This window comes from Aquila chrysaetos, chromosome 12, assembly GCF_900496995.4.
Source record: "Aquila chrysaetos chrysaetos chromosome 12, bAquChr1.4, whole genome shotgun sequence".
NCBI lineage: Eukaryota > Metazoa > Chordata > Aves > Accipitriformes > Accipitridae > Aquila > Aquila chrysaetos.
In genome coordinates this window covers 2,490,536-2,507,601 of record NC_044015.1, presented here as the reverse complement: position 1 = coordinate 2,507,601, position 17,066 = coordinate 2,490,536, and the positions used below count along the sequence as shown (strand labels likewise).

At 40.8% G+C, this 17,066-nt stretch overlaps 1 protein-coding gene across 4 annotated transcripts in view; it reads right to left on the bottom strand.

The window, feature by feature from the left end:
- Nucleotides 1–17,066, bottom strand: part of CPAMD8 (C3 and PZP like alpha-2-macroglobulin domain containing 8) — a 65,395-nt gene that overhangs the window by 10,725 nt on the left and 37,604 nt on the right. For all 4 annotated transcript variants that reach the window (XM_041127886.1, XM_030032349.2, XM_030032352.2 and 1 more), the window contains 12 exons: nucleotides 16,340–16,496; nucleotides 15,809–15,883; nucleotides 13,624–13,789; nucleotides 12,980–13,066; nucleotides 11,915–12,051; nucleotides 11,381–11,536; nucleotides 10,919–10,981; nucleotides 10,300–10,538; nucleotides 6,943–7,030; nucleotides 1,408–1,482; nucleotides 577–682; nucleotides 377–487 (listed from right to left, as the gene is read on the bottom strand). In XM_041127886.1, the coding sequence (XP_040983820.1) occupies nucleotides 377–487; nucleotides 577–682; nucleotides 1,408–1,482; nucleotides 6,943–7,030; nucleotides 10,300–10,538; nucleotides 10,919–10,981; nucleotides 11,381–11,536; nucleotides 11,915–12,051; nucleotides 12,980–13,066; nucleotides 13,624–13,789; nucleotides 15,809–15,883; nucleotides 16,340–16,496 (1,460 nt within the window). The remainder of the gene's footprint in view (nucleotides 1–376; nucleotides 488–576; nucleotides 683–1,407; nucleotides 1,483–6,942; nucleotides 7,031–10,299; nucleotides 10,539–10,918; nucleotides 10,982–11,380; nucleotides 11,537–11,914; nucleotides 12,052–12,979; nucleotides 13,067–13,623; nucleotides 13,790–15,808; nucleotides 15,884–16,339; nucleotides 16,497–17,066) is intronic.

Sequence of the window (17,066 nt, the reverse complement as noted above, 5' to 3'; positions counted from 1 at the left end):
TTCAATCTTCCTACAGTTAATTGTGGAACTCTATTGCAAGATATTGTAGAGAAAGAAAACCAAATTGCATTTGAAAGTTTTTACCTTTATGTTTATTAACACATCTCACCTTGTGCACATTCTTCCAGAATTACACATTATACCTTGACTCTGAAGCAAATAATAGTCACTCTGATGACTGAAGATCAGACTACACTGGTCTGTTTGGCTGTCCTAAGTTTAATATTGCTATCCCACAAACCTTTGTAAAACTTCCACTAACACAGATAGTGAAATAGAGCATTTTTCTAAATATCATTTTGAGTTCTGAACTCCTGGAAAGTATGTCTGTGTGCTCCATTTTCGAAAAAATCTGCTTGGCTTTGGTGCAACTTACCAACCCATTGGCTAGCTGAGCTTTCCACTTCATTGCACGTTGGCCCATCACAGAGCTCCCGAGCCAAGGGACTGTTTTCACTCACGTTGTAGAAACGAGTTGCTTCAAAAGCTGCAAGCCAGCAAGAATGAGAAATCACAAGTAAGCCTTATGCCTACAGTTCTAATACTGGCAAAAATCAAAGGAAAACAGGCACATACCTGGCTCATAGTAATCATACACTTTGATAGGAACAGGAGCTGTTTTCCCAACTATATGCTCTCTGAAAGCTTGAAACTTTACACAGGTCATGCACTGGCTAGGAATCTGTATGAAATTGTGTAAAAGACTTATTGTAACAAAACCTGCACTTTAAGTGAAGAGAGAGACAAATAAACGTAGCATGTGCCCCTAATGCTCCTCGCTGTGCTGGAGACTTGGGGAGAACAAAGACACCTCCAATACTAGGTATAGAGACAAAGATAATGAATAAAAGCCAAACAGGATGAATTAAAATACGTGATACTTTGCTGGTCTTTAAAGCACATCCTTGCCATACAACAATGTTAGAAAGTCAAACCTGAAACTCAAGCTCTATTCTCTGACTTACCTAACACCACTCCTGTCATCAGCCAGCTTGCTAATGCAACTAGCTAACAATTTACTGCTGATGACCAAGCCAGGAGAGATCTCATCTTCCACTCTCAGGTATGTGCTGTGAGATCTGAATTAGACTGCACTTTTACTCCGTCCTTTTAGCAACACTAGTTGTACCTGAAGGTTAGATTATTTTGAAGCAAAAATTAACTAATACCTACCCAGAAATTCTATATAGGCTGAAGCTAATCACTTGCCTCTATTATGCTTTGGTTTCCAACCAAAACCACAACACCTACCTGCCTCAAAAGAGGCTCAAGCAAGCGGCCAGTTAAAGCTGCATGGTAACCTTCATCTGTGAGGGACCATCAACATCAATATGTATCTATGCCTGATTCACCGGTCATTTGCCTTTCATTGAAAAGCAACAAAATTATAAGAAACAAAATCATTACCTCATCAAAATAAAAAAGGACTTTTCTTCCATCCACTTCATATCTTTTTAATCCAATTTGCTTGTTCATCAATAACTGGGGAAAAAAATCAACAGGTTTAGTTTCATCTCATTTTATAGAGAACGGGTTGAAATTAGAGAAAAAGAAAGGTTTTTAGAATGCTTAGAAAACCGACCAGACACTATACCCCAGGGATTTCTTTGCTGGAAAAGGATGTTTCAATAAAGGAAGGGAAATGCAAAGAGGTTTGCAGTCACTATCATACAACTGAGGAAAAAGCCATCTGTGTTCTTTCCTGTGACCTCATGAGGAATGCCTGCAAGGTGCACAATGATGAGTGTTCTTCCTGGTCTGTGGTGCATTTATCTCTCTCATACTATGCCTGACAAATCATCCATAATCTAACTGAATAGCTCCTGGATTGTTTTCAGTACCAAGGCTCAAGCAAGACCTCAGAGACCCCAAAACACTCGATAAAGTCTCTTATTTACACTCCTTCAGATCGCCAGGGAATTATGCTGCTGGATCACACCGGGTATTAGAGGTCCCCTTCTCCCACCAGCTGAAAAATCCAAAACATTCTTCTGCCAGGAGAATTAATCCTTACATTTGAAAAGAGCAGCCATTTGAAAGAGCCCTAGGCATCCTTCCTTTTGACGAATGGGGTCAGGCCAGGCTTCTGCTACTCATCTTCTCTCCCTCTGAGTCCCAGGGATTTGTCATTTGCATTGAACCAGTCAGGCCCACAAACTACCTCTTCTTATGCTTTTTATTTATTGGGACAATCTGCATACCTAAGGAATATCAGAATACTGTCCAGGAGTACTTCCCACGTCTGGGATGCTACTGCCCCTAATCTACCCCAGACATTTGTAAAAGTGCCCTAGCTCATCTCCTCATGCTGAGTGCGGGTCTGTACGTATATCATGATCACAGTCTTCAGAGGAAAGTGCAAGAGCCCTCATTTACAAATTACTGCACCGCCTCAAAGAATCCAGTAACTATCTCCCTGGTACAGAATGTTAATGAATCACCCCCAAAATACAAATGCTGTCATCTGATATAATTCTGCAACATTTTAAAAATAAAATTTCCAAAAGAGTTAGTCCTAGGATTTTCTGTATTTGGAATACTAACATCTCAATATTATGATGACCATCATGCTGTATGTACTTGATAAGTTGATCAATCATTACTGTTTTGATAAATTGTATTCAGAACACATCTATCATGTGAAAAACATATAATCCAGAATCTAGGAAGGATGATGGTCTGTGGAAAAGGACTCTTGCATTTTAATCCCAGTTTGGGGAGTCGAGTAAGGGCCAGAGCAGATAACTTTAATTCCGTCCTCCAAACTGTCCTATTATTTTAACTTCTCTGTCAGACAATCCCATTTGTGACATAGGGATGATATTTCTTTGGCTTTTTTTTTTTTTTAAGTAAATGTTCCTAAGTTATTTTGAGATCGTAGAATGAAAACTCTGTGGAAAGGAGAATAAAGCATTATTATTGTTATGTATTAGAAAGAATGACATGAAGCAAAAAGCATTTCTACTGAAATTTGCCCAAACCTGCTACCAACAGCTTTAACTGTGAATTTCTTCAGTATAGTGCTTCTAGTTGTAAAACCCTGCACACAGCTTCCTGCTATTACTGTAACAAGCAAAGGAACATGTGTTTAAGTCCCACACAATATGGAAAGGGCCAATTTAATTTGTCCTTATAATTTTAGGGGCCTGATGGTGGCTGTTATTACTCAGCAGTAGATGGCTGCAGACAGTCCTTTTATGAGGGCTTGGAGAGGCTGGCGCCACCGGGAAATGCTCAGCTCAGCTAAAGTTGCATTTTTCTGGTGAAGCTTGATATATACCAGCCTGTGGTGACCTCCTGACCTTGTCGACACCCAGCATTATTAGAAGGATTTGTGGCTGTACAGCCAGGGGGGCTGCCCTCAACGTGCAACAGAGCATTCATTAACCATCACTGCCCCGGAGCTGCACGTGGGTCCGCTCTGCGCACACTGCTCCCTTGTGAGGGCAAACAACAAACAAGGAAATCTGATTTACAGCCCTGCCCCTCCTCACCAGGAGGAGAGGGAAATGGCTAGGGTAACAAGAAAATGCAGCAGTGGGAATGACAGGACTTGCCTCTGCTGAAGTTGGTGTCCAAAATACATAACAAAACTAGTACTGAGTACTGAAGAATTTCATTTTGGTCAGCATGATTTGGATACAAATTTGATAGCCATGAATAAATCATAGGGGTTGGATCTGCATCTTCACTGCCTACCTATATATATGCTTGAGCTTTGTCCCTACATTTCATTTTTACAGATGCAAAGTGTTTCTGCAATAACAAAGATGGAATTCAGCTCTTCAAGGGGAACATTCCCCCTTGAAGATGCAATATCCTTCCCAATTTAGCAAAATCTCCTACTGCCCAAAGGAAGTAATTCTGTTCTGATTATGGAAATAGACGGCCCAGTACTGAATCGCAAGCGCAGAATCCTCTCTCCAAATCAAGGCACCAACTACATTGTCTTTCACCCAAAGAACTTTCAAAACAGCGGGTTTTGAACCAGCTTTTTTGTATCTTATAAGCACTGAAGAAGTATGCACTGCATGAAGTACCTGACATCCTTCTGAGATTTGTAAGGACTTAGATCAGCTCTGTGCTGCAGGAACTCAGCCTTACCAGTTAAGAAACAGAATCAGCTCCTTTCCCCCTTAAGACAGGGAGAAAGGAGAAGAAACCACCTGCTATTCTATGCCCAGAGACCCTAACAGAAGGGGCTATGCTGGGACTCTGTTGCTTCTCTACCCATAGAGACAGGAACATGAGATTCAGACAGGCAACAAGATACCACAAGGGAAAACACAACCAACAGATCTGCTTAGTGCTAAAGAAAGCCTAACATGGTGGAGAGCTCATTCAATTCAGCTTTGAGAAAATAACTCTTGTGCAGTAGCAGGGCAGCTTGCTTTTACCCTCTGACTGCTTCCATCCAGACCACGCTTGGGGAGATGACAGAACGGAGGAAGGGTAGGAAGCTGACGCATGAAGCTTCCCAGACGTTGATGCATCTGACACACAAGCAGTGTGGGTAAGTCTCTCTCTTTCTCTGCTCCAGTTTCAATATGCCCAGTGTTTGTTTCTGATTTAGGAGTGCTGACCAGCACCTGGTCAAGGAACTAGCAGTGCTGAGGCACCAGCAAGATGGCACTGAATGTGACACAAGAATCTCTGAAACCGTGAGAAACCAAACATCAGAGGCAAGCTGGTGTCGCAGAGCACAAGGATTATGGCAACACTCTAGCAGACAAGAAAGAACAAGAGATACCTCAAACAAAAGTGTTTTGAAACATTATACAGCTGGCTCATTGGGGAAGCAGAATCAGAGTTTCCTTGCAGAGAGTATATCCTAACGTTAATCTATATTCACTATTATCTTCAGTTTCCGCTACTTAGAACATGTACAACATGCCCTGAACTCAGGTTAGTGTAAACCATCAGACACAGCACAGGAGCAGACTGCTGCATATAGCAGCCTTTTAGTAGTAACTAAATACAAAATAAGCATGTTTGGTTTACAAGTCTTTGTCTGGGACACCTGCATGGCCCAGCCATGTAAATAAGTCTCACACCAGAGCTCAGCTGCCTTGGTAAAAAGGAAAAAACGTTCAGGGACTGAAATGACAGAACCTATGGAGTCCCTTGTAAAACATGAGCATATGGGACCTTCTCAGGACTCTCAGCCTAGAAACTCTTAACTCTGTCCCCTGCTGAAACCAGTAAAGGAGATATTCACTCGCTACAGCCTGGAAAATGGGAGCTCCTATTTCTGTAATTTCTTCTTAGCCTGTTTCAAGAAAAATAAGGCGTACAGGGATTTGTTACTTAACCTAAAATTTTTTCTGTTCTTCTGTAATGAAATCCCCTTTGCACTCTTTGTTTCAACTCTTTCCCTCTGCTGATAAAACATTCTGTGGGTTTAACACCATAAAGATATCCTGTTGTTCTCCTCCTGTCCCATTTTGAGTTCTCTGGTCCTAAGCCAGGTTTCCATCCATGTTTTTTCTACCATTATTTACATAAATTACCATGAAAGAGAACTTATTTGAAAGCAGTACAAACGACTGTCACTCTAGCACCTTCAGCAGGAGGCAATAAAATAGTAACCAAACCCACTACAGGCCCCCTCACCTAATTTTCCTCCTTTCTCTTACCACAGGGATACTGGTGACCTCCTACTGGTGGTCTTGCCTCATCTCAATAGCCATATTCAGTTTGTTGCACCATTTGTTGCATGTGAGAGAGAATATCAGACTCAAAGGTCAACAGGCAAATAAAAATTAGATACATTTTACATGCATGCATTTGAAAACAGATTTCTCAACATGCAGCTGTGAACAGATATAAAATAACTTTGATATTTCTCTTTACAGGAATAATTTCGTATCTGATCAACACACATCTCTGTACAAAAGTATTCCAGCACAGCTCCCTAATACTGAAAGGATGCAATTCTCTTCTCAAGGACTAATACACAAGTTTCTCTGGCTTCAGTGACAGCCCAGGAGACTATCTGACAGCAACTTTTGACATGGACTGTAAGCCCCTGAAGAGGAACATATCGGTCTCATTTTCTCCAAGGAAATGCAATGGTGTTTATATTATAAATTAGCCAAATGAATTGAAATCCTAGAGAAGACAAAGCAATGTGCACTTCTCCTTCAATTAGGATGTCAAATTAAGTTGCCTGGTCTTCACTACAATTCTACTTTAAAATTCTTTCCCCAAATCCCTCCCCCTCCCAGTATAATGAAGATAAAGTTATTAATGGAAGAGATCTTTTGGAAGCAAAATAGGTTTTAGCTCTTTACTACTTCTCAAGGATGCAAAGATTTTACACCTCTTTAGTTAAAGAGTCCTTAAAAACTATTTGCAGCATAAAACCCCCACATGAATACACTGTAATGCTTCCACAAAATGTAAAGCAAAGCTAAAGATTACAGTTCATCTCCCCTAGAGGGCTGGCTGGGTAAGAGGCACATTCTGTCCACCTTAGTTTGGCTTGCAATAAACATGATGTTCTCCCAGAAGAAAAGAAAAGAAAAAAAAAAAAAAAAAAAGGCAAAAAATTCCAAGACACAGAGCCTCCAAAGAAATGGAATCCAGATGTTGGAGATAACACAGCCCACTAAGAAGCCATAAACAGCTCCTGTTAGAGCACATTTTCACTTCAGCATTTCCAAATGGGTCTCATTTAATTACTGTGCACTGTGCTCAGTAATAAACCTTCACTTGGCCATGTTCAGTAAATTTGTTAATCTTGCTCAGAACATCTGTTTACTCATTTCTGAGAAATATTTTTTGACAAGTGAAATCTCCTGCCTCCCCAATTTTAATTGCATCTTTTCAGACAGTGCTCTAACATTCAATGGCATTTGCTCCCCAAAGGGAATCCCTGCCAATTAGAGAGCCAGGTCCAGGCCCAAGATCATGCCTTGCACTCTCATTACAACATCTTACCTGCTCTAGGCTCTCAATATCTGCACGAAACCCTGAGAACAATGGCACTTCCAAGACAGCCATGTTAGAAGATCCAGAGTGCAGCCATCTTCCCATGAGAACAAAAAGAAAGAATGAAAACAAACTCAGGATCCAAGATAACAACTGGTACATGGACAACTCATGATGGAGAACAACTGAAACAAACTTCAGAGGAAAAAATATTAAAAGGATCTACTCTTCTTTGAAGGACTTGTTGAAAGCCACAGCCTACTTGGTTTTACAAAATCCTTTTTTCTGCTTTTATTCAACAAAAAATAAGCACAACTCACAGAGGGCAGAGATGTAGAAGATGTCCAGGCAAATGGAGGTAGAAAAGCAGAAGGAAGGATGTAGTCTCCTGTGGGGCTGCTTGCTTTATTTTTCAATTAATCACTGAGAAAATGCACTTGGTAAAAGGAAATAACCCCTTGGAGTAGAAGAAACTTCTGTTCTTTCCTAAGTGGAGGGCTGTAAATGGATTGTGGTGTAAGAAGAATGTTACTTCCCAATACCAGGCAAAGTCATTCAACCCTGGAGTTTCATAAATGGCCATTTCCCTGCAGCATCTAATTGACACTGAGAAAAGTATCTTTGCTAATGACTCGGCAAACTCACTCTCTAGCTACTAGTGTTAAAGAATTCACTGCCTATATCATCCTCTATAATATCAATGGAGACTCAAAAAAACCACTGAAATTCAGAGTTGTTACTGCTGAAACGTGCACAAAACAAACTCAAAACCAAAAACAAAACACAGGAAGGGGTGGAGAGAAAGTTTATTTGGGCCACTGCAAAAGATTTCAATTTCTTGCAGCATGGCAGAAGAGTCGACATCATAACAAAGAAGCTCTTGCTAATTCCAAAACAATGCTCCTTTTCTCTGCATCCACATATAGTCAGCTCTAAACTATCCCTCCTTGGCAGCTTACCTGCTTGCTGTTCAGTTGCACCACAAAGACAATGAGCTTGGACCCAGGAGGGCTTACTAGCTCATGCCCAGCACCGAGAAAACACAGTACACAGCTTCCAGGACAAAATTTGCCAGATCTGAACTGGCTCCTGCAGGGCTACTTGGAGGCCTCTCTATGGAGACCTCCACAGCTGGGGTGGGTGTGTGAGTTTGCTGAAACACTGCACAGAGCCAACCTGGATGTAATGCCACAGCCCAGCTCATACGCCCACAGTAGCGTGAGATGGTCTGCAGACAGATCCAGTTGGCTCTGCATAAGACAGTTCAGGGCTGACAGTCTCCCAGAGACGTTAAGCCTTGTTAATCCCAATCTAATTCCATGCACCATACTCCCTAAAAAATCCTATGGTATCCCTTTACCTGCATTTTTCCCATCCTCTGTTATATATCATAGCCCTCTATTTCCCATACTGTGTTCTCCCTAACTCCTCGAAAGCGCCCCAAGGACTTCACTGAGCATGACAACACTTAATTACATTCTGAAGAACACCCCCAGCTCAAAATATTTCAATTGTCATCCTTAGATGCACTCCTCTATTCGCATCGCCTAAATAAGATGATGAAGGAGTTAAAGGAGCACCATTATAGGAAGAAGGGGAGGAAAGCTTTTGTTTTCTTTCCAAGCAATCAATCTCTGTGGACTGAGCTTCCTCTCAAATTTCTGTCTTTGTTCCAGCAATTCCCAGGGCAGAAGTTTCAGAAATAAAAACAGAAAGGTTGTGTTGATGCAGGGCAGCCTCCTTAGTTACAGGCATCTTCAAGGGACTGACAAGACTTTACAAGCCTACCTCCCCAATACAAGCTGCAGTGCTTAGGGAGGGGGAGAAGAGGTTGAGAAAGGGATATTGTGTTATATACAGCCAGACCAACCCTAGCAAACTTTTGGATGATGAGTTTGAGTTGCTCGTCACTGGCTGTTGTTACTGGAGGGAGGAAGAATTCAACTAGTCCAAACAATGCCTGGCCCAGGATTTCACAGGCTTGTGGCAATCAGAGGCAATGCATCTGCCAGCAACATGGCCATGCGAGCAAGGGGCAAGTGTGTTGACAGATAACAAGATCTCATCTTTGCCTGGAGTCACTGCGACTGTTTTCAGGACTGTAGTCACTGTATGGTTTTGCCTCTGCAGGAAGGAAGGAGACAGAACCTGATGGGGGAGCGAAAGTTTTCCATTTCCATGAATTGCATCTGAGCCATTCACTTGACTTCTGCTGTTTGAGTTCAGTGAAGCTGTAGCCCCACCACCTGCCATGCTCCTGGTCACAAATATGCAGGTTAGTTATGAATTTCTTGGGAATGGCTTCTTCTGGTATATAGTAGGATGCTGTAAGCCCTCATTTATTGTGGTTGTAGCTTTCCCTCTTTTGGGCCAACTTTCCAACAACCTCCTTAAAAATCAAAACATTTTGTAAAGAGATCAGCAATTCCTGATAACTACAGCAGTACTAACATGTTTAAGCAAAACATGCAAGTGAATTGAATACAGGTCAGAAACTATTCTTGCTGCTGTTTGTCTATAGGCAAGTTGTTTTCTCCTAATATCTTGAGTTTCCCAATCTATAGAATGAGACGGAACTGCTAATGACTTTGCAAAGTGCTTTGAGAGCTAGGAATGAAACTTCTGGGACTTTAGTATCATGCCATCTTTAAAAATTATTTTAAATTTCTTTATATGGAACAAGGAGATAAGCAATGAGCTTTAGAGAGCTTATTAACAAATAACTGCATATATTGTGCCTTTACCATAGATTCCAAATTCATACCATGGCAACAAGCATCTTCTGTTAGGTTTTTGGTATCCAGAACTGAAGAATAAGCAACTCAAACATTAAAGTCAAGTCAATAATATTTATAGAACTATTGACACGTTTAAGATATTAGTCAACCAGTTGAAATTACCTAGCTCTTTTAGGCTTTAAGGAAAGCCTGTTACTGAAGACCTAGAAAATAATCCAGAACTTTTTATTTTCCTCCTGATACAAGCAAAGGATGTTCAATTTGTCTTCTTCAGGGTTTGGAGGGGCAATAATGAAACTTAATGATAAAAACCCAAGGTGTTGCCCTCTTAGTAAATTTTGTTCTTGTTTCTCTACCTTTGACATATATTTAGTACTAAACTTATTAATGCCAGCAGACAATGCTGTGGATGTCCATGCAATAACTGTCCTACAACCCACAATTATGGTTAAAATTCTGGAATCTGCATGTGAGGTGTTCTATCTTACGCTGTTTGAGATACGGACAGTGCAGAAAGAATTTGATATTTTTCCTGTATCAATGAATGTATCAGTATAGATGTGCTGATCAGCAAACTAGACGGTCTTTGAGAAACAGGCAGGACATGATGCAGACTGGCATTTCCTACCTAGTGCATGTCTCCAGTATGACTTTGTATTCCCGATGGTCCTGATCTGAAGCTGGGTCATCATCATCCACCAGTGCCCTCTCTCTGTGCAAGGCTTCAGAGCGATTCTCATCTGGAGAGACAGACCGCAGGAGATTTGGAGCTTGAAGATGCTGCTCTGACTTTGGCTCCTTCAGGTTAACCAGGAGCTGGAAAGCTGGTTTGGCAATAGGATCAGGTACATTGTAAGTGACATCAATCTGCAGCAGAAAGTGGGGAAAACCAAAACAAATCAGGGCAGTTTATTAGACCCCAACGTTTCATAGCATCTATAAATGTTCCCTAAAGACAAGCATAAACACCAGATCTCTTCAGAGAGAGGTAATGGCGGGCACAGAGGCAATAGAGGCTTTACGACACAGTTATATATAGGTAAAGCTGTACCAGAGCAGATTCACCCTAGTACAATCACATTTACTTCTATGAATTAAAGCAACACCACGTTATGCAACTACTTTGAGAGAAATTCAAAGTGTAACTCCTTCCTCATAGCAAACTGGGATTAAAAAAAGTAGCAAACAGACTGTGAGTTTAGAGATCATCTGCTCACAAACTTTCTCCAGCCCTATAGCAACTTTACCTGCATCAGACAGCAGCCTTCACCTTTGGCACTCACAAACAGCCCCGTTGGAATACTGGGGATCTGGAGAGAATCCACAGTTAAGACACAAGACATGGCACTCAGAATGGAAACAAATATCAATTTTAGCTTTATTCTGTACAAAATATCTTTCCGGTTATAGAGGAGACTGCAGAAGTGAAGTTAGTAGGGCTCACTCTTTTCAGCCACCTGCATTTAACAATGGTAGAACCAAGCAGCAGCACAAAATAAGCATCAGGCATTAGTTATGGTAAAAATGCCTTTAACTTTGAGTGCTGTCTCCTTCACATCAGAACCCAGCCATAAAACCCCAGAAAGTCCCAAGATCTCAGTGTTTAACTTGTGCTTTTACCACTACTGAACTTACCTGAGTTGTCATTCAGAAGACAGCTCACATGGATCACTTTAAAAAATTGGCTACATAAACACAAAGCCACCTACCACTGCAGTCTGGAGGACTTTTTTATTCATCTTGTTAAGCTCAAATGTCTCCTGGTAGTCTAGATTAGTAGAAGCCAAGGAAATGGTAAGGTTGACTCCTCCAACATAAGAAAGGATAGCATATTCAGCCAGAGCCTGCAGGGCTACACATGTGTCCTACGGATCAGAACAGGTAGAGATTAGAATAGTGAGGAATACAGGAGCACATTAAACTTACAAACAAGCACCATGCTGTACAGTCATCAGCTTCTGGTAGCAGAATCTTCCTTATTAATTCAGATAGCAAAAGAAACACTAGGTTTTGTTCACTTTTGCTGTCAAAGGCATCTGTAAAGATAAAGTCTAGGTTCCTTCCAAATTATCAGTCCGAGAAGAAAGCAGTAAAGAGCATGGGAAAGATTTTCTTCTTACCAGGACACAGACAGTTTTTGTCTGGACTCTAGACAGAAACTCTGTGTTAACCATTCCTGAATCAATTGATTTCTACAATTGATTATGCATGCATTGAAGCTACCTTCTTCGGAGGCAGCCCACCTGAGTAGATGAGAATCCTCCAAGTGCGTTCCTTTGCTGTGAAAGCCATTTTACTACTGGGAGCGCAGAGGCCACATCTCCTAGGAGTGTGTACGTCAAAAGGGCATAAGATGTCATTTCCACTTCTGCAGAAACAACTGAAAAAGAGGGGCGAAAAAATAAAAATCAAAATACCATCTAGAAGTGAGAATCTGGGCAAGTCTAGAGATAGTTCTATGAATATTCATTAACTGAAAAATAAAAAAAAAGTTAAGAGCCTGTAGAAGTAAACACACGAAAAGTGAAGTTAAAAGAAGTCTGCACCCAAGATGCATCACCTTCCAAAGACATCTCTGCTTCCAACATACGCTCTTTCCTTCACACAATAGATAACCTCCTTTCTACTTGATTGTATCCCATAAGGAATTTCTCTCCCACTCCAGTTCTACTTTGCTGCTGCCCATACTGTATTCCTGTCCTAGAGATTTTCTTACAACATCCAGTTAGATCCCTCCTGAACATTTGCGCACCTACATTATATTAGAAGAATCAGTGGCTTTAAGTGACTTGAAAATTATAACATCATTCACTGTTGTTGTGGCTTTGATAGTTAAAGTCTAGGAAATCAGCTGAAATGCCAGTGACTGGCAATAAAAGCTGGATATACAATCCCTAGCTTAGGTCCATTTGAAAATACAAGCTAAACAGCTCTAAAATTACATGTATTTGACTTCTCTCAGTTTTCCATTTCAAGTGATTCCTCCCTGATGGAATCCCATATGGCTTTCACTCTTCTGTATCACTCACTGTCTTTTATAAAAACTGGACTGAAAAATAGTGAGATAGCGGGGGCTGAAAAGACAGTCCTGTCTTGACCACATCTAGTTCTGTCTCTCATTTGCTCTTAACCAGCACTTTCAGCATGTTACCTGCCTTTTATGAGCTCTCATTTCATCCAGACCCTGCCCTGACTGACTGCCATTTTCAGAATACTTTGTATTATATAAGCAATTCACTAGAACACACACAGTCAGTGGCCTGCTGTTGCAGACCATTCCTTTATCTCTGTCTTTGCAGTACAAGTACCTGACTGAGAAAGACCATCATTAAATCCCATGAAGGTATCTTCATCAGTAACAAGAGTTCCCGTCAAGCTCCAGTGTGTAAAGCCATCTAGAAAAATAGGACAGTGGAATATGTCATGTTATTACAGCAGGACTGCAGCTAAGCCTCTGTATATGGGAAGAATCAAATTCTACTTTTGCATTGACTCAAAGAACAGATTCACGCCCTGAACTGCACTGTCCCTCCTTTTAGACAAGCATCCCCTGGGCAAAAGGCTCCCTTTGCAATTACAAAGATGCTCAATGTGACAAATTAGGTAATTCTTGGATTTTGGATCAAAATACACCATCAGGGAATATGACGTATTAAAAGGCAAACTCTGTCATATTGACAGGAAAGGCACTGGAGAGCCTCTGGTACACTTGCCTTCCTTCAGCATCAGCTGCATGTGTGAAACTAAGGTACTCAGCCCTCTTTACAGAGAATCAGGAAAACTCTTCTTGCCTTACAGAGTCAAATTGTACTGTGAGGAAGACCTCATCTCACAGGCTCTATCCTCTCTAGTAACTCAAATATATCATTCAAGTTGCAAGGGCTATTTGCTTGTTCCTATAAGAGGATTGCCAGTTCAGGGACTTGCCAGATTGGACCCAGGAGCACAGTACCTTGTGTAATAGCCATGCTGTTCATTTTCCGCAGCGTCACAGCAGCGGAAGGACTGTGTAGCAGTGTCAGGGCATATGCAATCAAGGCAGTAGTGTAGGGGTCTTCTGCTGAATACAAGTTGGACTCTAAGAAGTGTTTTGCTTTGTCAACAGCTGTTCTTTCTTCCTATATTTAGGGGAAAGAGCCCAGAGAGATTACCAGCCTCTATATCTCAGAAATTAGAATCACTTTATTTCTCATTGCTTTATGTCCATTAAAAAAAAAACAAAAAACAGCTAGGAAAGATGCATTTTGCTCTCTGCAGAATGACACTAACAGTTTCCTTTCCCTAAGAAAAGCCATGCATCACAAATTCAAAAAAAGTAGCAAATAGCACAGCAAGAATGATCTAGACTAACACTGAGACACATTTATTCCCCCCTAACGCTGAAGAAATTTCATGCCCCTGCAAGGCAGCAGATGAACAGAGCAGAAGCGAGCTCTCTACTGTATGTTTGATTGTGTTCCTGACACTCTGGAGCGTCTAGCAGACGCCAGAGGATAATAAAGGCCAAGGTTCCCAGGGGTCCCTGCAGCCAACAAACATGTTTTATTAACTCCCTCAATGACCTCACCATGTAGGAACGTGGCTCTGATAATTTATAGAAACAATTTAATTGGACTTGATGTAATTTGGTTTCCTTTGATTTCCCTGTGGCACTAACCTTCCCCTTCCTCATTTCCTAGCTAAGATCGTTAGTAACACTTGCAAATCTCCTCTAGGAAAACTATTAGATCCACATAAACTGCACTTCCAGCAAATAAAAATGCTAGGGCTGTCTTGACACACAGCAGCCCAGGGAGAACATCACATCACTTCTCAGAGGGGGGACACCGCTGACAGGGAGGCAGAAAGTTACTCTACAAGCATTGGAGGATTTTTCTAATTTTTTTTTTTATTTTTTTTTTAATTTTTAATAAGGTTGAAGGCCTTCCGCTCCAACAAGAACTGGGGGTTAGGGGGTATCTGCTTGCAGCAGCAGCATGGTCTCACTCTTCAAGCTCTACAGGGATGCCATCAGAAGTGCTGAGATTATCACAGAATTTCTGAATAGTTACTGCTGTTTGCACTGACTGTTTCAAAGTCTCCATAAACTCACTGGGTTGAAATGGACTGCCTGAATGGGCAATCCTTTTGTCTGAGTACAGATCACCAAGACATGCTGCAATATCCACTACACCTCCTGTTTTAATTTTCCAGTTCTACCTGTACAGACCTACTTGCCCACCACCACTCTTTCCCTTGGCTGTTGAAGAGCAAGTGAAGAATTGTATTCATGACTTGTTCAGCACATCTGCAAGTGGACATTTTCCCAGTCAGTTAGTGGGAACGTTTAACTGTGATGTTACCTGATCACCTCCATTCTTGTGAAATTACATGCAGGCAAAAATACAACAGAGCAGAGGAGCACTGTTTTTACCATGAGTTTTAAGAAAGAATCTTTAAAACGCCAGTTGTACTGGAAGCGATTTTTTTTTTCCCCTCCGTCAAAAATTATCCAGCGTAATTGCACGTTCCTATGTAGCTTTTATTTTTTTCTGTAGCGTTCCTGTTCTGTCTCATTACAAAGAAGAGAAACATTTTTCTCCAGAGTCCTCAATCCAGCACATTACAGGAGCGCAGCTCTCCAAAGATACTGTAATCTAATAGCAGTAGCATTTTGGCCGCTGTAGCAAAAGGCAGACCGCAGAAGTTTTCTGGATCCCCAAAGCCTATGCAGCCCTAGTTAATCTGCTGTTAGCACTAAGCTAGCTAGTTAAAGTTTTTTTGAGTATATATAGGCAAACTACCAGTATCTGCATAGGCTGCAATCACACCTTGAAATTGCAAGGCAGAAAACATTTTTTGCAGCTATTTTTGGGAGAGGTTGGGGGATGGGGTTGCAGGGAAGAGTTTTGCTCTGGTAGAATAACCCTTGAGGTGGTGCTTGAAGGATGGGAGATCACCTTGAATAACTTCAAGATTCCTTAACTTTAGAATAATCTCAAGGCTTTCCAACAGCCTCTGTTACCTGGATGCTATCATTCTAGTGAGCACAGAACCTTTGAAAGTGAACAGCAGTAAAATCAAGTTTAAAAAAAAAAATGGAGAGAATTTTTAGAATATGTAGAACATGAGAGCTATTTTAGCTAAGTTTTTGTTACCTCAGAAGTTACACCTGTTTCCAGAAGAGATGCAACCACATAAGCTGTCAGGGAGATCTTACCATGGATTCCACCCTGGAGGACAACAAACGCAAACCACTGGATGAAAACTAGAGAAAAGGACGCTGGATAAAAAGACTCTTGAAGCAAGACAAAGAATATGTTATAACTATAAGAGAAGCTGTGGCATCACAGAACTTCTTTTCCTTTGCACATAAGGAGTACGAAACTTAGGAACCTGATCCAACATTGTAGCTTCCTTCCCTAGCAATAGCCTGAGAACAGACTCAATGCACATAACTTCATACTCCAAGACATGACTCTGACATCTTGCTTTCCATTCTAACAGTACAGCACACAGATACATTGATAGACTTTTTTTTAACCAAAATTCTGCTGGTTCTTCCTACACTATTCTAGCCTTTCAAATGCAATACTCATATTAGGCATAAGAAACTGCATCACTTCATGCTTCAATAATAACTTTAAAAATGCACCTACTGCATGACTTTGAGTCTGTATAGTTTTTACCTGAATGTCCTTATTTAGTATCCTGCCCATAGCAGGAAAAGAACCATCTTCTTTCTGATGCTGGATGATCCAGTCTTTGGCAGCTGTTAGTTCTTTCGGGTCAATGAAAATAAACCCACGAGACTGTGCAAAGGACTTGAGGACAAAAGCTGTTAGCCTGTAAATACGAATTTATCATCTTTACTGAGAAAACAAATTCAGAATAATGTATCAGTACGGGGAAAACAACATTCCTAGAAAGCAGAAATTTTAAAAATCTTGTTGGGGAAACACTAAACACTGTTAAAAAAAATTAATAGTACATAAAAGCACCTGAATACTGTCCAAACTTCTGGATAAGAGCAGGATTAAGGGTCAACAGATTAAATTGAAAAGTATAACTGGGAGGTATAGTTGTCTTAGTTATGACACACTCTGAAGTTCAGTTCCCTTTTATAGGTGCTCATCTGCTACCCACATTATTAAAACTTTTAAGTTAAGAATCAGTATCCTTATAAATATGGAATTATTTGTAAAGAAAAGAGAGGACTAAATTTTCCAATTTTGCTACTGTTAACTAAAAAAGAAAAAGATATCCAGACCCATTGCTAAAGTCTGAGGCTGTGTTAGGCTTTATACAGAATTAAGACTTAAGAAAGCAATAGAAGTGTTTTTGGAATTCTAAACCTCTGACAAGCAACAAGTGTGAACTCTGGCCAGCTTTGGGAGATTGAATCATTCATTTTAC